The following is a 20836-nucleotide window of genomic DNA, read 5'->3' on the forward strand; positions in this document are numbered from 1 at the left end:
CACATACAATTGGTTGACATCAACTATTTGCACTATCCTCGAGAACAAGGATAAAATCAAGGATAAGAATGACTCATGGGGAGTGACAAGAATATAGTATATGCAGTGGTTTTGTATTCTCAACAGTGTTAAAAGGCTACTCCTCATATAGATAAATGAAAAGCAATTGCAAATTGATGCTATTGAATGAATTGATGAAGATTATCATTTGAGAGAAAGTGAAAATGATTTTCGTTCATGTTAAAATGATGCAATGATCATCAATTGCTGAAAGGTAGTATTTAAGGGGAGGTTGATTTAAGAAGCTTAAGAGAACTGGCATCCTTAATATTGCGAGGTATGGTGAAGCAGGAGCTGTAACCCTAATGCAGCATTGAACTTCATCTGTGACTTCATGAAGCTTGTAGATTCAGAGGTTACCTGCCACAACAGGTGTTTGATTGTAACAAGGAAAAATAGGCCAGAGCAAACCTATAAAATAGCAGAGGAGAATGCCTTGACTAGCTACAAGCCAATAAAAGACTGAACACAGCTATTTTGTGCCAATAGAGGCAATGATTTGAAAATTAAACCCCTGTTTGTTTACCGTTCAGACACCCCATGAGCCTTCAACAAGTTTTGAGTCCACAAGAGGGTTGAGCTAAATGTGATGTGAAGGCCATGGGAAACTGTTGCATCTTACATTGAAAAGTACCACCCCAACAAGACAGTGGCTATGCGCACTAGAAATTTATTTAATGGTAATGCTGAGTTGCATTTTCAAACAAATTTGAAGCATCAGCAAAAACAAATGTCTCTAGACAGCTTTCTTGTACAAAAAGAATCAAGATTGTATCATATATAATAAACTTATTATTTCCATTTGTTTTATACAAAATTAATTTGCCTTCCAGGTTGGTTCATTCTATGATAGGAGAGATGAAGATGGATGACGATCCTAAAACGTTTTTATATAATTTTATTTGAATAAAACTTGTACGTAATTCTTTTTTTCAGCATGGAATACATCACCATATCTTATCTAAATTTATATGGAAGAAATTGTTTTGCCTAACGAGCATTTCACTACACCAGAAAGATTCCGGAGCAAATTATGCTCACTGTGCAACGTCCCATTGAAGTCCACGGAAATAGAATTGGTGAATTTTTATGGCAACACCACTAGGGTGAATGAAATGAGGGTTGCTGTGTGTACAGGATATCACTCTGTCAATGAAACCTCTATTTTACAGTTTGGAAGGGGCCACCATAAATTATTGTAAAATCAAAGAGAAAATATGAGGAAATGAAAATCAATCAGAATGACAAAACTGTTATAAAATAGGTAATTTGTCTGCAGTCTGTGTATGTGTCACACCAATAATGCAAATGGATTTCGATGTTTAAAAAGTTTTAACCAAAACTTATGCATCATCATCATCAAAGGTAATCAACTCATTTAAGGTTTTGGAAAAACTTTAAATACTATTATGTACTTTGTCTCACATAAACTTCCTTTTTCTAATCCTCAATTACTCCCTCTTCAGTTCTTCTCAATTTCTACCTCCTTTCATGTCATCTAATCAGTCCATTATTTTCTTTTCTCTATACCAATTACCTAGCACCCTAACTTTTATTAATGACTTAAATCCCACTACCTTTCAATATTGATTTCACCCACTTCTTTTGCCTTCTTTTAATTTCAACATCTTCTTCTTCCCCACAATATTTAAAACTATGTGTTGTGTCTTCCTCTCAGGCCAACATACTTTCTCATTTATTTGGTCAAACACTTTCAACTATTTTCTAAATTGCTTTGAACTTTTTACTGTGAGCTGCTTTTTTAGCATCTGAACCTTGAGCAAAATTGCTGGGAAGAAAAATATGGAGTTAAATATATTTATACTAATATATAACATATATAATATATGATAAAAATATAAAAATATAAATATAAATAAATAATAATAAAATAATATACAAAATAATAAAATAATATACATAATTACAAAATAATATGTATAATAATAAAATAATATATATAATAATAAAATAATATATATAACAATAAAATAATATATATATATAATCAAATAATATACAATAAATATATAATATACATAGTTACATAAATATAGACAAAAAGACAAGTTTGTTATGATCATGAATTAAAGGTATCACTTATGATAATCAACAAAAGGTGGAGAGGAGGTAAAATGACCTTTTGGGGGATCATCTGTTTGAATTTAGGAAGGAGAAGTGTACAAATGACACTAGTCCATTAAACTGATCACTGGTAGAAATGAACACCTGTGGATGTATGTTTTAACTTAGTGGATTTCAAGGTTACTTACATAATGAATTGAGCCCATTTAATGAACATATTACAGAGGATGGTTGTTAGACTAGAGGATAGTTGACTCATCAAATCTTTGTGAATGTCTCAGGCTGCTTAAGTGCATATTATTTGGTAGTCTACTATTTAAGGTAGGTTTTGGTTGGACATACCCAGAATATGCCTGCATTTCTTAGAATGACCTAACAGACACAGCTTGACTCAGTACACCACAATATACTATTCTTCAATTTCATATGTATGCTACCACCCTTCATTCAGTTCAATATGCATATCTTTTTTCTCCCGCTACCTCACTTTCCCAACATTCTCTCCTCCATTACAGCTTTTAACTTACCATACCTAATCAAAATGCTCTGCATCCATCTTTTTACCATATTTCCTGCCTTCTTTAGATTCCTCCTGACAACCTCTTCTCCTCCCTCGCCATGCCTACTACTTCTTCATCTGTTTTCCTTTTCATCCATTGTATGTACTATTACATACATTTAATGCTAGTACAAAAGTAAATGAATAAAAACAGATACGTCCTCTGCATATAACTTATTTTGCCCCATATGAAATGTGGCAGTAAATTTCCTTAAGTTATCACCCTAAATCTTACATTTTCTACATCTGCCTAGAATCTGCCTACCTTTCCTACTACTCTTGATTGTATGTACACCCAGGAATGAAGGCTCAATCTGCTTGGAACTAATTCTAAGCTATTTAACCTCAATGCAGGAGTTGAAAATGCAGATGTTTCAGTTTTAGCACTGAGGAAACCAAATCACTCAATACATACATGGTCCTGGGTTGGAGATATATATATTCTGACTCATTGTCATAAGGCATAGATAATTTGTTTTAATGAGCATTTCATGGAAACTGCAAGGTAGAATCAAAATGTGGTATCATGCATACATATAAAAACAAACCACAGTTATCAACCTGAAGGTTGGTTTGATAGGTAAGGGTAGAGTTCACCTATTACTAAGCCCAACTACATGTTATACCTGTTTTCACATATCACAGGCAGGGTGGCCCAGTTCCTTTCCATGTGTTGTCTATGGTTTCCCAGGAAAATCTGGTACCCAAAAAACCACATGGCTCAGGTAAAGCTGAGGGTGCCTAAAGGCATTCCCAGTACTTAAAACTGGGACCTCAGGTCATTAGTCCAATGCTTTGCCAACAAACTATTCTACTACATACCTGAGATTTACATACTCAAGATTTTTTTATTTATTTGTGAGGATAATTTTTTTTCCCCAGGGACCATTACTAATGCTAAAATGGATAATTCAGTATTTTTTTTAAATTTCACATTGAACTATGCTAAACCTTTAAAGACTTTTAAATGAATAATATCACTGTGAGAAGATATTGTGTATCTTGGCACTGAATATTTTTTTATTGAAAACAAGCAGAAAATTCCAGTACCACACTTTCCACAGGAAAACCTCCTTACATCAATTCAAGTTCATGATGTTTTTTAAAACAAAGAGTAGTCTAACACCAAGCGCATGAAACTTTGCATGCTTTCAGTATCACAGGAAGAGCAAGCTGTGTGTCTGCCAAAAAGAATAACAAATATTGCATGTAATGTGAGAAGTCTTTAGTCACGGTTTTTGGTTTTTAGGGTACTTTAACTTTTAAAGGAATATTTTCCTTCACTAATTTCACAAAAAACAGTATGATTTCATCAAAACTTCCACATCTTAAGTGAGGTTCCAGCTGATCAACAATTTTCTGTGAAATACTTCTGAAAATCCAAGTTATATTAAGAATATAACTGAATCACCAAGTATGTCAGCAATGAAGGAATTTATTTTGTAAGACGTTATCATTCATTTATATTGCAAACAGAAAATGCCATTCCTGGAACATATCATCTCAGATTTTGAATTTATTGCTGTTATTTTTTGGTTTACATAAATGACATGAGATGATGTAAGCAAACATATTCGTAATGACCTCTCTATGCACATTTTGAGGAAAAGGATAGTGGTTACTGCTCTAATGCTAGCCAGTTAATTTCGTTTACTAGCATTATTTTGATTTTATAGATGACATACATGTTTTTTGTAATAGGTAGAGGAATGTGTTAAATAAATATAAATCAAGGGTATCCTCATGTAAATTCTACCTATCATTAAGTAAATTTTAACCCTAGATAAATGGTAGTTGGAAAATGATTTCCCACCTCCATTCCTGGCTAATATTCTTATTAGCTGAAAGAAGGAAGGAGTGGGATAGGTTACAATCTTGGATAGCACTGCTTAACTTTTTTCTCAAGCAGTTAATTACCTACTTTCATTTTGTAATGCAAGTAGCTCCATAATCCACTATATTATAGCCACCAAACAACATTAGAAAATTTCATTCTACCTACTGACAGTAAACCTCTCATACAAAACAAAATGCTTTACAACCCAATGAGCATTGGCAGTCACCTATGATAACCCTGTGCACTATATGGCATTGTCATAGAAAACGTCACTTTAAGAGCATTTAATTCCAACTCAGCAATCCATGCATAAGCTGGAATCAAGAGATAAGAAAACTATTAACAAAATGTACTATTACCAAAGTTCATTAGCAATGGAATGTTGAAATAATAAAAAGGATGGAGACTGGAAATAGATCTGAAACAAGGAGTGAAAATTACAGAAAAACACACCAGTCTCACCAAAAACATAAGTATGTCAAAGATCACTCAATTATTTATTGCATTCAATTCAATAAAATGGTGTACTAACACCTTGAAGCCTATTCAAGCCTATTAGATTGGGAAACCATTAATTTTATCAACAGATTAGAAAATGTATCAGTTAAAAAACTTCAATACCACTTTTGAAAATGTGCTTTATATATTGTCCGTTTACATCTTGGATGTGCATGACATTCATGTGGAGAAAAATAACTGAAAATTACTCAAAATTTACAGTGACCAAAAAATTGAACACTTGGGTACGTGCACCCACTATGCTTAGAGCCCATCAAGAAGTGAATTTTCCTTGGTTGAACAAGATTTCTTCAAATTTCAAGGGAATTAAGAAATACCCATATATGTACACCATCCCTACATCTTCTAGTTTCCAAGGAAGCTATACACATTGTACATCATGTACATGAAGAAGAATAATATCATATTTATATCATGTGCCCCCAAGTTTAAACTCCACTTGTAAGAAAACACCTTCAGCAATTTTAACATAATTCACATCAGCATTTACCTTGTTTCTATTCCTATTTGATGGTTCCAAGAAGAAGTTGTTTAGAATTCTACTAGTTTATGCTATTGTGGAGTGAATAGAAAATGTGCTAGTTTTCTCACTCCCACATGCCATGATACAACTTTAGGCCTTTGTTAATCTCAACACCTCATTGAAAGTACTAAGTTTTCAAATTACTTACATCGGAGGGATATATGCAAGGAAACATTTTTAAAGCATTAAGGTAAAGATAAAAAATTTTGAATTCAAAAAGTAAGCTAACTTTTTCTTCCCCCTGGGAGTCAGCACCAGAGTATTTTTTTTTGTTTTAGTACCTTTTAAGTGTAGTCAATAAAATGTTTCCCAGTAACATCTGTAGTTTCATTTATTGATAACATAAACCCCATTATAAATTTCCTTAACTCAGCAGAATACACATATATGAACGTATTTGCACTGACTAATTTCTCAAGTTATTAACTAATGTAGTCAAAGAACTAGTACTCACAAAAGGGAAGATGCAAATCTTCCACAATCAGCTCAAGGAAGACATATGTTGTGCACCACATGTTGCAATCCTAGATACTATGCAACTATTTACAATACACCACTCACCTTTAGAAGTTGCTTCATCCTCCCCGAAGTCCAGAAAACCATCATCACACATAACACCACCACCGATGCCTCCAGACACATCTCCAGGAACTGCTTGTGATGTAATCGGTGGTGGAGTGGAGGGGGGTCCAGATGACATGCCTTGCTGCCAACGAGGAGATGAAACTGCTGATAGAACTGCACCTTTTAGTCTCCGCCTTGCGTTGAATTTTCTCATTTCCTCAACTGTCTCTGAGAGATGAATTCTTGCTGTGCCTTTCTCACGGTCCTGGTAATGGAGGAAGTATCATTAATTACCTGCACCTCATTAGGGTGAATGATCAGCATTTCTAATCACACATCATATATATTATTAAATTGATATGCTTACATCATCAAAATATTTGTAAAATTCCACTACAGTAATTAGTTAGACCAAATAATTAAACCTTAGAAATTAATGATTTTTTAAATCTTTTGTGCGGGCTTTGACTTTCATCTCAATTTTATTATTTTTCAAATATCAACAAAAACCAATCTTCAATTCCTCACCTTTCATTATAAAAAATAAATGAACATAGAAAAAATATTTCTAAAAAAATACATCACCTTGTTCCAAAATTCTGGGTGTCATCTTTTTTACATCACAATATGTTGAGTGATTACTAATGCATAATTACCCAATAAAATAGCATTAGGGCCCTTCATTGATTAATGGATGAAAAGCTTTTCAGCAATTTTAATTCAATGACATTTTACTTTGATAGAAAAAATAAATCATTACCCAATAACATCTGACCATGGCGAGCATTATTAAAGCATATGTTGCACAGCATATGCATACATTGAATGGCACTGCAGCTTATGCAAAACCTTTCCATAAATCAGATTGAACACTTAAGTACATAAAATTAAAGTTTAAAATAGTGAACAGATTGTCTTAGAGTCAGGAAAGAGATTGTTGCTGAGGTGACCATTTACAAAAATTCATTTTATTTTACACTTCCACCGTGGAAATGGTACGGGAAGGAAGGGTTGGAGGTGTGAAGATGTTTGCAATGAATTCAGGTATTCAGATAAAAATCTGTGCCAAAACATTCAGTTATGGGCTTAGGTTATCATATGGCATAATACACAATAAAAGTAAAATGCAGAGGATGAAGATAATCAATAAGTGTCAAACTGGGCAAAACACGGAAAAGACTCATGAGATGCTCAAGGCAACTTATGATGATAGCACCATGGGTGTATCAGGTGTTTTTGAATGGTACAAGTTGTTTTGGGAGGAAGGAGGTGTTGAAGACGCCGGATGTTCAGGATGCCCTTTGACCTCAAAAGTGATGAAAATCCTGCAAGAGTGAAGGCTTTCTTGGACAGGGTTCGCAGATTAAGTGTTTGAATAATTTCTGATGAACTTGGCATTCCTAAAATTGATGTGCATCGACTAGTGACCAAAAACATGGGCATGAGAAAGGTGCGTGCAAAGTTGCCGCAAGCACTCTCTTGGCCGAACAAAAGGAAACTCAAAGGAGAATCTGCCAAGAGCTTCTCGGCCATAAGAGAGAGGATCCAAATTTTTAGACAATGCCCCACCAGACTTCATTTTCTTCCCCTGCTTGAAATCCATGTGGAAAGGATGTCACCACGGCTTGGTGGAAGCATTACAACAGGCTGTGACAAGGGAGAGTAGCAACATTCCAGGCACAGCCTTCCAGAAGGCATATGAGGCATGGAAAAACCACTGGCAGCAGTGTGTGGATGCACAAGGGTAATACTTCAAAGACTTTTACATTAATGTATTAATTCTGGCAATAACTTTTTTTAATCGACTCAGTCCTACTACTATTGGGATAGACCTTGTACATCACAGAACCATAACAAACAAATCAGGTTGTGGGTTAAATAGAGACCTGAGCTGTGATCTGTTGGCTGGACATTATTTAGGTGATTTGATCTGGAGACGTGATGCAAAATTGCATTCTTCCATACTTTAAAAGCTCCTGTAAAATGCCAGGAATATCATTTCATAAGTTTCCAATTGAAAAAAGAGTTATTTAAGCTGTCAACTAACTGAATAAAAATATTATCTTTTTGATCCATCATTTACAAGTTTTACATGAGTACATTTTCAACACATCGTAGCCATAGTCCATTATGTCAAATCAAATAATTCATTAAACAGATTTTTTATCTTCTAACAACCCACACCACATTTTTCTTTTCCCCTTATTAACTAAATAATGATAGAATTGGAGTACCTCTATTAAAATTAAGTTCAAATTCCTGCAGTACTAAAAATTATTTCTTACTACCTTACTTTACATGGAACAATACAATGTATAAATTTCAAAATTTTCTTTTTTAAGAGTCCTTTAAAATAGCACATGAGCTGGCTTATTTTTCCTCTGGCATAAGGAGCAATATGCTTCCACAATAATATTACCATATTTAGTTCTTCTGGCACATTGTAGTTAAATAATATAAGCAAATTACAGCCTTCCTAGGACTACTGCAAATCCCACCTAACTTTATGTCACAACTTATGCCAAACTTTTGAGCAATTTCAGATGACTTACTCAAAGAAAATTCATTATCTTTAATTCCTCCATTTCAAGGTCAAAATCACTTCACTGAAAAACTTACTATCCTAAGGTCCATGCTCTTATGAACCTAATACAACTCTACTACCCCACCAAAGAACATATTCCTCTAAAAAGGATCTCTCTAAGCACTATATGTATCCCCGAACAAGACAAACTAATCCTGAAGCAGTCAGAATTCCAATCTTAGCTCCACCCATTCTTGAGTTATTCCTAGATGACTACCGAAATATTTAGATTTAAATGAGAATATTGGTTAAAAATGAATGATATGAAATGCATTTTTAAGGTAAAAATGAATTCAAACTCACTTTCCTTACACCAGCAATTCCATACACTACAATATAATCAAATTAAAAAAATATAAAAACTCAAATTAACAAATAAGGATGCTCATCTGTAAGCCCAATGACCATTTTGGCAGTGTTTGCATGTCTTCAATAAATTTATAATATCTATTTTGTCATGAATCGGGAAATAAAAGACCAATGTTTCCAATTTTTTTGACTGCCAGAGTTTTCCTGCTAGACTCATCCATTGCAGCTGAAATTGTTACCTACTTGTTAAGTCTATAAACAGCACAGGGCTCTTTCATCAGGAATATACAAAATAAATATAAATAACAACTGTAACAAATTACAAACAAAATGGCATCACATTACAATAAATTTCAATTTAAATAGAAAAGAGTTAATGAATTCAAGTAGCCAATGACTGAGATTGAGGCAAGGAGAGATGGACAAGAACAGAATTAGGAGGGAGAAATGAGACTGACATGGAGTTGTGTGAAAAGGATCGAAGATGGGGATACATTTCAAAATTGCATCACAAGCTGATGGAAGCTTGAAAAGAAATGAGAGCTTAGTGACTGAAATGCAAATGGTGATACAATGAAATAGTTCATCGAAATATTTTGTGCAATATTTTAATATAGTGATATCAATAATATTAGTTATTCTCTGTAGCTTATGAGTCTTAGTTGTACATCCAGTGGAATATAAAACTAGCTAATTTCAAACAGTCCACTCTGAAAAATGAAATCCAACAACCATAATATAACAAATAAATGGTTACATGTATCAATTAACACAAAATATGATAAAAGTGATCAAACCAATTATAGAGTTAAATAAAAGTATATACTAAAAGCATCTTACCCTGAGCCACGGGTGAGACAATACGCCTTGAATGGTTATTCTTTGGTTTGGGTCAAGAGTGAGCATTCTTCGCACCAGATCTTTTCCAGATTCACTGATACATTGCCATCTTGGGTGATCTAACTGCTTGAAAAAAAGAATGGAAAGGAAGATTAGCAATTACATCACCACCAATAAGGAATAGAGTACCAACCCAGGATGCCAGTAGGTTCAAGTACTTGAACCAAAAGTTATCCAAGTGCTAAGGTAGGTAAAAACCAGATAGCATATCCCTTACAGTGGTATTCATGAAAGGTTTACTTTCATAATTCATATTCTTGATACAATTTAACTCCTTTCAGTGACCCAATACTAATAAAATACTCTCTACAATAATCTATGAGGTCAAGAAAGAACAAAGATTACGTGGCAATATCCAGAAGCTATGGACATACTTCCAGTATTCATAGTTTGAAATACAAATCAAATATTTTATGTCAAAGTAAAATGCAGGCTTTGCATTATCTGTTAAAATAAAAGAATTTGGGAGAAATATTGACTGTTTGAAAATAAAAGAGATAATTCAGCAGGGCTTCCTACATTATGTGGTGAACCATAGGCATTAAATCTTTATTGCAGAAGTGTAAAGTTTCTTTTTTTACCCTCATAATTAGGTATACCATTCATTGACCCTAGTACTGGATTCTGCATATTGTCAATCTGTCACTATCCACAGCAGAGGAAAATTTGAGTTGTCATCAGTGCATGAGCTCACATTATACAAAATAAACAGCTACAAACTAAAAGTCACGTTACAGATGTTAGAGAGGAAGAAAGGGATTAAAACTTCAAGAGTCAAGATTTGTTTGAAAATATACCTTTTTACCATTCATTGATACTTTCTATTATAATTGATTCTTATAGTTCAATGAAAAAAGTAACTGTAAGTTTTTTGTCATCAGTGTGTCAGTTCTGATGGATGATTCTGCACGTGAAGTAATACATCTGGGTAGTTTGACATGAAAAACTTCAAAAATTGGTTTTTCAATACATGTTTGTCTAATGAAACACCTTCCCAGCCCTAAAGTATTGGTTGGAGACAATTTGTCAAGCCATTTGTCTGAGGATACTATAAAATTTTTGGTGTAGTTTATTATTTGGTTCTTTACTATTTCCCCCAAACTTGACTCATCTTTACCAATCATTAGATGTGGCATTTTGCAGAAGCCTTAGGCTGCCTAGAGAGCTGAAAAATAAGCAATGTTGTAATTCTACCAAAATGTGGCTTCCCGAGAATGCTAAAATCCCAATACTAACACCAAAGGCTATATTAAACCTTGCCTTAAGGATAGCATGCATTTACACATTCACATCTAAGAGCTACAGGTTGAGTGTCTTTGAATTCGAGAAGCGTTCATGACAAAATTCCAAATTTTGAAGAGTATACTTAGTGCCAATAAATGGATCAATCTTGGATAAATGCATTTGTTCATTTCTACCAGATGCTAAGCTAATGAACATTTCTGAAAAAAAATAGTGAGGATATGGGGTCAAATAAAACAACCTATGGTGTGAGAAAATTTAGTGTTACCTTCAACATCTAGGGCAGGAGAGATATAACATGGAGAAGATACAGCTCTGAGTATTGGTAATTTTGTTTTAGCATGGTTCACCCTCAATAAAAGAGACAATGCAACAATTTCATAGTTTAAAAATCATTCGCCTTGGCTGGGATCCCGGTCAAGGCAAATGATTTTTAAACTCTGAAATTGTTGTATTGAAATGCATATTAGCGGAAAGCATTAAAAGTTACTGCTGCGGCATTTCCCGCAGTTTCTTTAAATTTGTCAAAAAACAATGTTTTCCTCCATGTCCATTTTACTTTTTCCATCCTTCTCCACATCCTGATCCTGAAAGTCTCCAGTCTACAACTATCCTGTTGCCTCAATCACCTAGTTTCCACAACATTCAAAACTATGTGCCAAATAAAACTTTTCACTCATCTTTTCTTAACATCCTCACTAAACAACCCAGTCATCAACTACCTCTTCCTTGTAAATCTCTTTTACCTAAAGTAATTCTTCCTCTTATGCCCCTACTACTTTGACCATCTTGGTCCAAAACACCTTCAAGACATATAAAATGTTCCACATATTCTGATTAATGCCCTTCATATAAGTTAACCTTCCTCTTCCTCAAAAACTTTATATCCTTAATTTTGTTTGTACTGATTCTCATCCCATATCTATCACACTGATTTCATGATGTAATCAGCAATGATTGGAATCCTTTGACTGACTCACTGACTAAAGCTTAACATTTACAAATCCGATTTTATGACTTCCATACCAAGTATCATTCCTATCTCAAGTTCTCCCCATGCCTATTCAACCATTTCCTCTCCAATATGTTGAGAAGCATGGGTGATAATAGACCCCTTATCTCTCTTCCTAACATTTCCCACCCCAAAACTCCATCAGCCACTCATGCCTCATGAGCGGTCTGGGGCACTTACATGTTGCAGATTAGTCTCCTTTCCTTCCAATCTACTCTATATCCTGCAATGCATTCATGGTTTCTGCTCAATTTACTCCATTAAACTCCTCAAAAGCTACAAAATAATTAAACACACCCTGGTTGTATTCTACATTTCTTTTTATCAGAGACCTAATTTTTGCTATGGCATCATGGTACATTAATCATATGATAACAAAAGCCAAGAAATGACTATTAATACAACTATTATTTTATATGATGCCCTTTTAGTGTTGTGGTACTTGTGTTGGTTCCTTAGATACCCTTGCTCATATATGATGGTGGCAATATTAAAGATTTTTCTTCTCCGACCTCTCCTCATATATAAATGAAATACAATATGTATTACACCTTTCACAGTCAAAATTCCCAAGTTTCAGCAATTTCTGCTTGAGTTAATTTGTTTTTTTGTGCAATGGTGCACAGATTTTTTAGGAATCTGATAACTTTTTAATACATAAAGTCTTGGTGCACTTGTTGCCAATTAGGAAGGAGGGTGACCATAGGACTTTTAACTTGAGTGTGAATTGGGAATCTATTTATTTTCATACAAATGCAGTTCATCAATGGAGTGATGTGTAGAAAAATTATGTGGGAGTGTTTACTGTTTTAAAATGATTTTATAACTCTTCCAATCTCTCCCTGAAAACAATCCTTTTCCTTATTTAGTGACGACTTGTTAAAATATAACATAAAATGGACTCTCATCAGGACACTCTTTGGTGACACATTTTCCTAATTAGGATGTCTATTCCTTCAGGTTCTGGTCTCATTCCATTCAAATAATTATGATTAGCATATATCTACCTCTTATATAAGTTCAATGAAATGCTAAACTTAAAATTTGTCCATATGTCAGCAGGAAACCCATTAACCCAATGCTGAAATTGTTTCTTTAATAATTCAAAAATTATAGCAGTATCATGCATATTTTTATTTGATTACTTATTTTCCAAGCAGCTGCAATTTCACATGGATAATTTAGTATTGCACACATATTGGGCTTAAGATAAATTACTTAATCGGTTATGAGTACCAATTCAACCACCACATGAAACTGTAAATTATATTACTGAACTTAGTTTACAATTAGTTAATGGAATTCATATGCACATGATATGTATTGAAAAGTTTTTAACTATTGATTCATAAATTATCAATGACATAGGTATTGAGGACGTATCTATTTCCTAAATAGATTTCATGCACGTTTCATAATACTGACTAATTGAAAATTTGTTTCCCCATAGATTTTCACTAGTGGCCTTTGAAATGAACAGCAGTGAGTTTTATCAGTCACTAATTATTACCCTTAAGTAATGCCACCCATTAAGATTGTAACTTGGCATAATTTAACCTCAATTTGCATGTTTTACTAATTAGTCTGTTCTAATCTCTGGGTGCCTTTAAAAATGTGCAAACAAGAATAATTACTTATTTTTGCTGAAAATTGTTGCTCGCATTAAACGCTATATTCTTGCTTGAAAGAGTAAGTGTGAGACATATATATTGTATGATAGAATGAAATGCCTGTGGTACAAATGCCGGTCCTGTGAATTTCCCAGATAATGAGTATCTATCGCATTGTTACAAAATATTTTTCCCCTGTTGACCTCTTGTATCTATAGCTGAAATAGTAAATAGCCCTTCTTGGATAAAACTTCGAGCACTCAGCTTTTCTAGGTATATTGGAAAACCTTTTCTGTGGCATTTTACAAGGTTATAATTTGTACTAGTCATCTACATAATGCTGAATGAATTTTCATGGTACTTTTCATAGATTCCCCAGTAAAAGGTACATTTTAATTTGGCTTCTACTTGTTTTATTCATAATGACAAACTTCATCGCAGAAAAATACCATTTTTGTGGGTTATTATCCAGTGTGCTCCCTCTTTCTTTAAAGCCCTATTCCTAACTTTTTCACAATTTGCCTAAGTAATATGCTGCCTTTTACCTGAGTTTTCTCTAAGTGTTTGTAAACTGATTAGGAATTCTTTTGAAGATCATTGTCTTATCACCTCAAGTGGCACTGGAATTATTGAAGTCAGTTCTACTACAATGTCAAATTTTTCCAGAGCCTGCACAAATAAGGGGGTGCTAAGTCACCAGCAATTGAGTGATTTTTGATCAATGGAATTCCAAATTACTTTAATTTTGGGAAGCATAAATTGTAATGCACGATGTTATTTACAACTGTGGTTACAAATTTTGTCAAGGAAAAGTATTTTATCTATTCATCTGTTCTCCACAGAATGATCCAATAAACATTGCATTTCCAATACTAAAATTCTATTATGAGGAGAATTTTTATGGCTTATAATGCAAAGGATCAATGCAACAAGAGGAGTAAGAGAACTTAATACATGCAAAATGCAACTAAGGACAATATTGACGTTTTCAGCAAGAAAAGTGTAAGGTGTATCAAGAAGCATGACGAGATGACCCATGGTATTTTTTTTTGTGCGGTAAACCTGGCAATAATTATTTTTCCATCGATAACAATGAAGTAAACAAAGGGGGTGTACTGCGTACATATAAATTCTTGCAAGAAATCATGAGAGAACTAACAAAGCCACTTATAAGGAGACAGTCAGTAAAAACAATGCGGCAAAAGTATATGAAAATAAAAATGGACGGTAGCAATTCACCATTCCATAAATATACTGTAATTAAATAGAACTCTTCCAGCATGCCCAATAGGGGATAACTTATTTCGTGAACTCTCATTCTCCACTTAAATTTAACCGAAAAACATGATACTATAAAAAATGTCTTTATTGACACACAGCAAATTCAAGCCTGTTCTCTTCACATGGAGACGTCACAGCAATAGTATGCATATTAGGAATAACTACCCCACAAAATGCCTACAAGGCATGATACCTGCTATGCAGATTAGGTTAACATCATGGATAATCATGACTCGATTGAACCTTGTTTGACTGGATAAAACTTTAGAGAATTTATCATCCTTCTTGTGCATCACCATTTATTTTTAAAGTCATGAGTTTAAATAATGATTTCATATCGCTTTTATAGTTGATACTATAACCCATTTTCCAACCACTAATTTCCTCCTTTCTTACCATTACATTTTACATGTTATCCTTAGCAATCCCTTAACACCTTTAACTCACAGGGGAATCATGAAATTTCGATCAAGATTTTTTCATTTGATCAAAATTCTTTCAGTACATCTCAGAGTATGGAGAAATTAAAGTTACACAAAAAAATATGGCTTGCCAACACATTAAAATAAGAATAATTGTTGCTTAGAAGATTTTTCAATAAGCCAGAGCCTCAATAGCAAGGCTATAAATTATTAAGTCACCAGATGTGCATAATTGCATTTCATTGGATATCCCATCATACCTTTACTGCACTACTCCTTGATTCATGGCCAGGCCAAAGGTGCTGCCAGACAAAGAATATAAAATTGAAACATACCAAGTGGGAAGTTAACATAAAAAGTAGAACATATGCCAAGAAACAATACAAAAATAAAAAAATTATATATCTGTTTAGCTCTTCTATCACTCTTATGACACCATAGGAATCACAGTTCTGTAAGGTGCAGCTTTCAGGTTAAACTTCAAATATTCTATTTGAATCAGCTAAGCCGTGCCTATTTCAGCTACCAGGGCTTATATAGTTAAAGGACACAACCTTTTCCTCTCAGTGTAAGTGCTCCTTCTCGTTATCTTAATGCAATGAAAGTGGAAGTGTATACTCACATTTAACTTCCCACGGCATATAGCAGCATAGAGTCGCTCCCTAGTTCCTAAAAATGGTAAAGTGCCAGACAGAAGTATGTGCAGGACAACTCCTGCTGACCAAACATCCACACCCTTCCCATACTCCCCACGCTGAACAATCTCAGGTGCCATGAAGTGTGGTGTTCCAATGCGCCCTGTGGAAAATTGCCAGACATACTGTTACAATGGAAACATAACTGCATTGCATGTAGTTCAACTAAAATTCTTCAATTGCAATTGTAAAGCAACATTCATAGAGATAGAACCTCAAAATATATGATATCAAGCAATCATTCGAAAGTAATACTGAATCAAAATAAGGACATATCTTCACATCCCAATAAAGCTCATAGTCATGCTCTTCAACTCTGCCATTGTTTAATCCACTTTCCACAGGCATTTAATAACTTAGCATAACTAATAGTTTAATTAATAATTTCACCAATACTATTTGTTGGTATTGCATTAAAATTAATATTGAGAATACTATAAAATGCAGGAGTAAAATACCAAGAATACTAATCAAACTAAGTTGTTAATGATGGAAAGAATAATAGCAAAAACATTTTTTAAAGATTCCCATGCCCAAAAGTCATGTTAGTTATCACATAAGCAAAGGAGGAACCAAGCCGCAAAGCACTACACCTCTACTGTACAACAAATACAAAAGACGTTGCAAAACTCCAATAAAGTTATCTATGAAAAAAATCAAATTATATTCACTAATATCCTTTACATTGGCAATGGCTAGTCATCTCTGGCAATCGAAAAAAATTAAGAATGAGGAAAAACAAGGGAGGATGGAGTGGATATGGAGAGGGAATTAGAGAGATAAAACACAAAGTGACTGCTTACTTCTTTGATGGTGATGTTGGTTGAGGCTATTTATGCATGGTGATGTAAAATGAATAGGGGTATCTTAAATGAGGTGGAAAGATATCCAGCATAAACACTCTACAGCAATTGAGTTACAATATCATTATCAAATGAAAATTGAAGGACAATAATGCAATCCTCAATGAATTGAAGAGGAGAAATGTTCTGCAGGAGGAATCAGATGTGGAAAGGGCACACAGGAATTCAGTTCTATAAAAATTCAACTTTGGGAGAAAGAGTTTAAAGGAAAATGAAGCAGATTGTATTTCCTTCCATCCAATCATGATTACACACAAGTCTGTTCACATCTGATTATGTTCCCACATGAAATCCACTCCTCTCGATGGGCAGCATTCAAATTTGGACTGTGTGTTACACCTAGCTCTCCTGTGCCCCTCAAATTTAGCCCCTCTCCTACACTACCCCCCTCTTTCAGATGCTTTTATCGACCAGGTTGTTGAGAACAGATCGTAAAATCATTTTAATAGCAATGGCAAAGTTTATAGAAAAATATCATTACCTATTAAAATAGATTTAGAGGGCCTCATAGGGTGGATAAAGGGTACAGGGAGGGAGTTGAGGGGCAGAAGAAGCAGGCAGTTGATGGTTTGTATGCAAGGAAAAAGGAATGAAAGGGTAAGGGTCTAGGATCAGCAAATCTCCTTCTGAGATTGTATTAACTGGTTGTAGATGCATTAAAGAAGAGGACAATAATTCACCCTTGACCAAAATTTAACCTATTGGTGAATTTACAGATCACTTGATCACACAAGAGGAGGCTCATGACTTGTCAGGAGAGCGCTAAACAAGATTCTATTATTTTAATGTGTTTAGGGGAGTTTGACAGTAGTTATGGTGTGACTTGATTCCTTGGGGTATTTGTCAATGGTGAATTTATAGATAGGCCATAGCTGCCTAGTGTTAAGTGCTGCTTGAATCTGTAAGGCAAGGAACGTTTTGCAAGGAATATGCTCCTCTCACCCAGGCTTACACATATTTTATTGACTTTACATTTAAAATAATCTGCATCAATAACTGTCTTCCATAAATCATTGCCATCACAATGTAAAAACCTTCTCTAGACATATTTTTATCTCCTTAACAATATACAAGCACATTTAAATAACCAAATACTGCAACAGAAACAAAATCATCCATTCAACATCACCAATAAAACTGCAGTGACTACTTTGTTTTTCAACTCCCCCACAGCCGCTTTCCCTATGGTTTTCTCTCATACATAATTCTTTCTTAAGAGGCCAAAGAGAACGAATAACCATCACTAATGCATTCGCCCACTGGTCTTACCCCTGTATTAACTACTACTATCATAAAGATGTATCAGATGAAATAAATAGGAACCAAGAAAAACTACTTCTTGACTTTTATGGATTCTAAATCTTAATATCAATTCTGAATTATGTAATAGATGATGAGTATGATATTATTACAATGTATCAATAAAAGGGGTATTTCTAGATTGATTTTGGTTTTTTATTAATTAACTAGGTACTTTGCCGTGCACTAGCTTCAAAATAATTTTATAATGTTCCATATCATTCTGTCCAAAAATAATGTCAAAATACAAATCTAGTAAATGCCAGATCAGATATTGCCAGCAAGTTAAAAGATTGTGAGTTCCAAGGGAAACATTCATCGTCTTCCATCATTGTTACAGAGATAGAAGTATGGAAATGCACAAAACTGCTATTCTAAAATTTCATTCCATACATAGCCAACAACTGTAACACCGAGCACTTCAAATGATGCAATAACATTTCAATCAAAACATAAAGTACAAGGTATCTCCTTAATGCCATGATTTTAAACTATATATTACTTATGCAGCACCTCTTCTTCTAACTCAGGTCAAAATTGAATTATGCATGCAGTACAAACACAGCATATATATTGTTTACACTCTCATGAAAATGGATAAGAACATCACATGATAGTTAAATAAAAGAACTTTATGCAACATATCTTTAATTGTAAACAAAAAAACTTCTGTAAACTTAAGGAGAACATGAAGTATGATACTACAAAATCATATGAATTGATTTCCCTACACTTTGTAAGTTGAGATATCCATGACAATAATACCTATCAAATTATTAGGATTTTGCTACACAGCTGTACTCCTTCATACATGTTTGGGATAAGAATGCCATCAAATGCAATGACTATTTCAAACACACTTAGAGCTGAATGGTGGCTAAATATCAGATCACTGTATTCTTCATAAAACTGAAGATATTAAAATTTTACTCCAATTATATGCTTAATTAACATATATTAAGAAGTGTCCAAAAAAAGCACCCATTCAATACCAAAGTCACACAAATATTTGCAGGATTTAATGAGTAAATTAGGGTTTAAGTATTTTTAATTATAAATTCTCTTTCTTTTCTTGACAGTTTGCAGTTTGGTAATCACCAGGATAACTAAACAATGAATCAATCCATGTATCAATTCATTCCACCGAATGTAAATCCTAGGATAGATATAATGTTGTTCCTCATATTTAGTCAATAATTACCAAATGCCATAAATATTATTAAAATTGTCATGGGTAAATTAAATATTAAGGCTAATGGAATGCAGAGGAAGAAAATTTTAGCAAGACCACTCCTACAATGAAACCTTTTATTCTTGAATTGCCATTCAATTGTGACAGTACGTACTGATATCTTTACTGTCCGTCCTGACAGGCCCAAAATGTTATGCAATATGATAGGTATGTCCACAATGTGGTCAACTGCCCATAATTCTCACCTGGTTATGTCACCCTTTATTAAAACAATGATCATGAAACTTATATTTCAATATGAAGCTGAAGTGATTTTGTTTCTTTCCTACTTATGCGGTAGGAATAATTTGAGATCAATATGTTTGGGATTGAATGACAATCATGAAAACTACACACTAAAATGATTCTAGAAAATGAAATCAGTCACTGAGTCTTGGGTAACACTAAGAATTTAAAAGATGGAATAAAAAATTTAATGCTGCCATTTTACGACAAAATATTTCAGTGGAAAATAAAAGAGGCGAATGAGATGTAAAACACATAATGGTGACCTAGAAAAAAAAACTAGATTTCATAAGTACTAAAGTCTCTCATTTGTTTCATTGCATAAAATACTTTATCTGCATTTTATATTATTGGGGTTAACTTCACATTGATTTAAGCTGTCATGGGTAGACTTCTAACCATATTTTAAGGCACTTTTTGATAGAGGAAGATCTGAAATTTGGCATCAAGTTAGACCGCCACACAACAAAATTTCATTTTGTAAGAAATGCATAACTGGAAGATTTTTAGACCTAATTATTTCAGAACATTAATTCATTCTAAGGAATTTAATTCCAAATATTATATAGATAGTTCTCATTTTAAATATATATCTTTGAAATATGCTACATAACTAACTATTAATATGCACCAACTCAAAGAAAGGTATCAAGTAATAGAGACCCTATTGACTATACCCGTATATTTTACTTATATGCCAAAGAGAAATATCATAGCAAACATGACAAGCCAGGATGAATAGATTTATCAACAATAAAAACACTTCATTAAACACCAAAACTCCAAATTTAATTAAGGAACATTAAATATACCATAAATATCTTTAACCCTATACCTTCTAGCTATTTTAAAACCAAAGCCATTACCAAATTATACAGAAACCTATAATTTTTTAAAGTGCTTACATAATAAGCTAAAAGTGACTGTAAATAAATGGCAGTTTGTGTATCTATAATTTAAAATTGCATTTTTTACAAGACATACATCTAAGCTGA

The 20836-nt window shown here is 33.6% G+C and overlaps 1 protein-coding gene across 8 annotated transcripts in view; it reads right to left on the minus strand.

The window, feature by feature from the left end:
* Window positions 1-20836, minus strand: part of CASK (peripheral plasma membrane protein CASK) — a 1102005-nt gene that overhangs the window by 592918 nt on the left and 488251 nt on the right. For all 8 annotated transcript variants that reach the window (XM_071595320.1, XM_071595316.1, XM_071595314.1 and 5 more), the window contains 3 exons: window positions 16130-16305; window positions 9881-10003; window positions 6145-6412 (listed from right to left, as the gene is read on the minus strand). In XM_071595320.1, coding sequence (XP_071451421.1) covers window positions 6145-6412; window positions 9881-10003; window positions 16130-16305 — 567 coding nt within the window. The remainder of the gene's footprint in view (window positions 1-6144; window positions 6413-9880; window positions 10004-16129; window positions 16306-20836) is intronic.

The sequence above is a fragment of the Hetaerina americana genome, unplaced genomic scaffold (genome assembly GCF_022747635.1).
Source record: "Hetaerina americana unplaced genomic scaffold, ioHetAmer1.1.p SCAF_7, whole genome shotgun sequence".
Classification (NCBI taxonomy): Eukaryota; Metazoa; Arthropoda; class Insecta; order Odonata; family Calopterygidae; genus Hetaerina; species Hetaerina americana.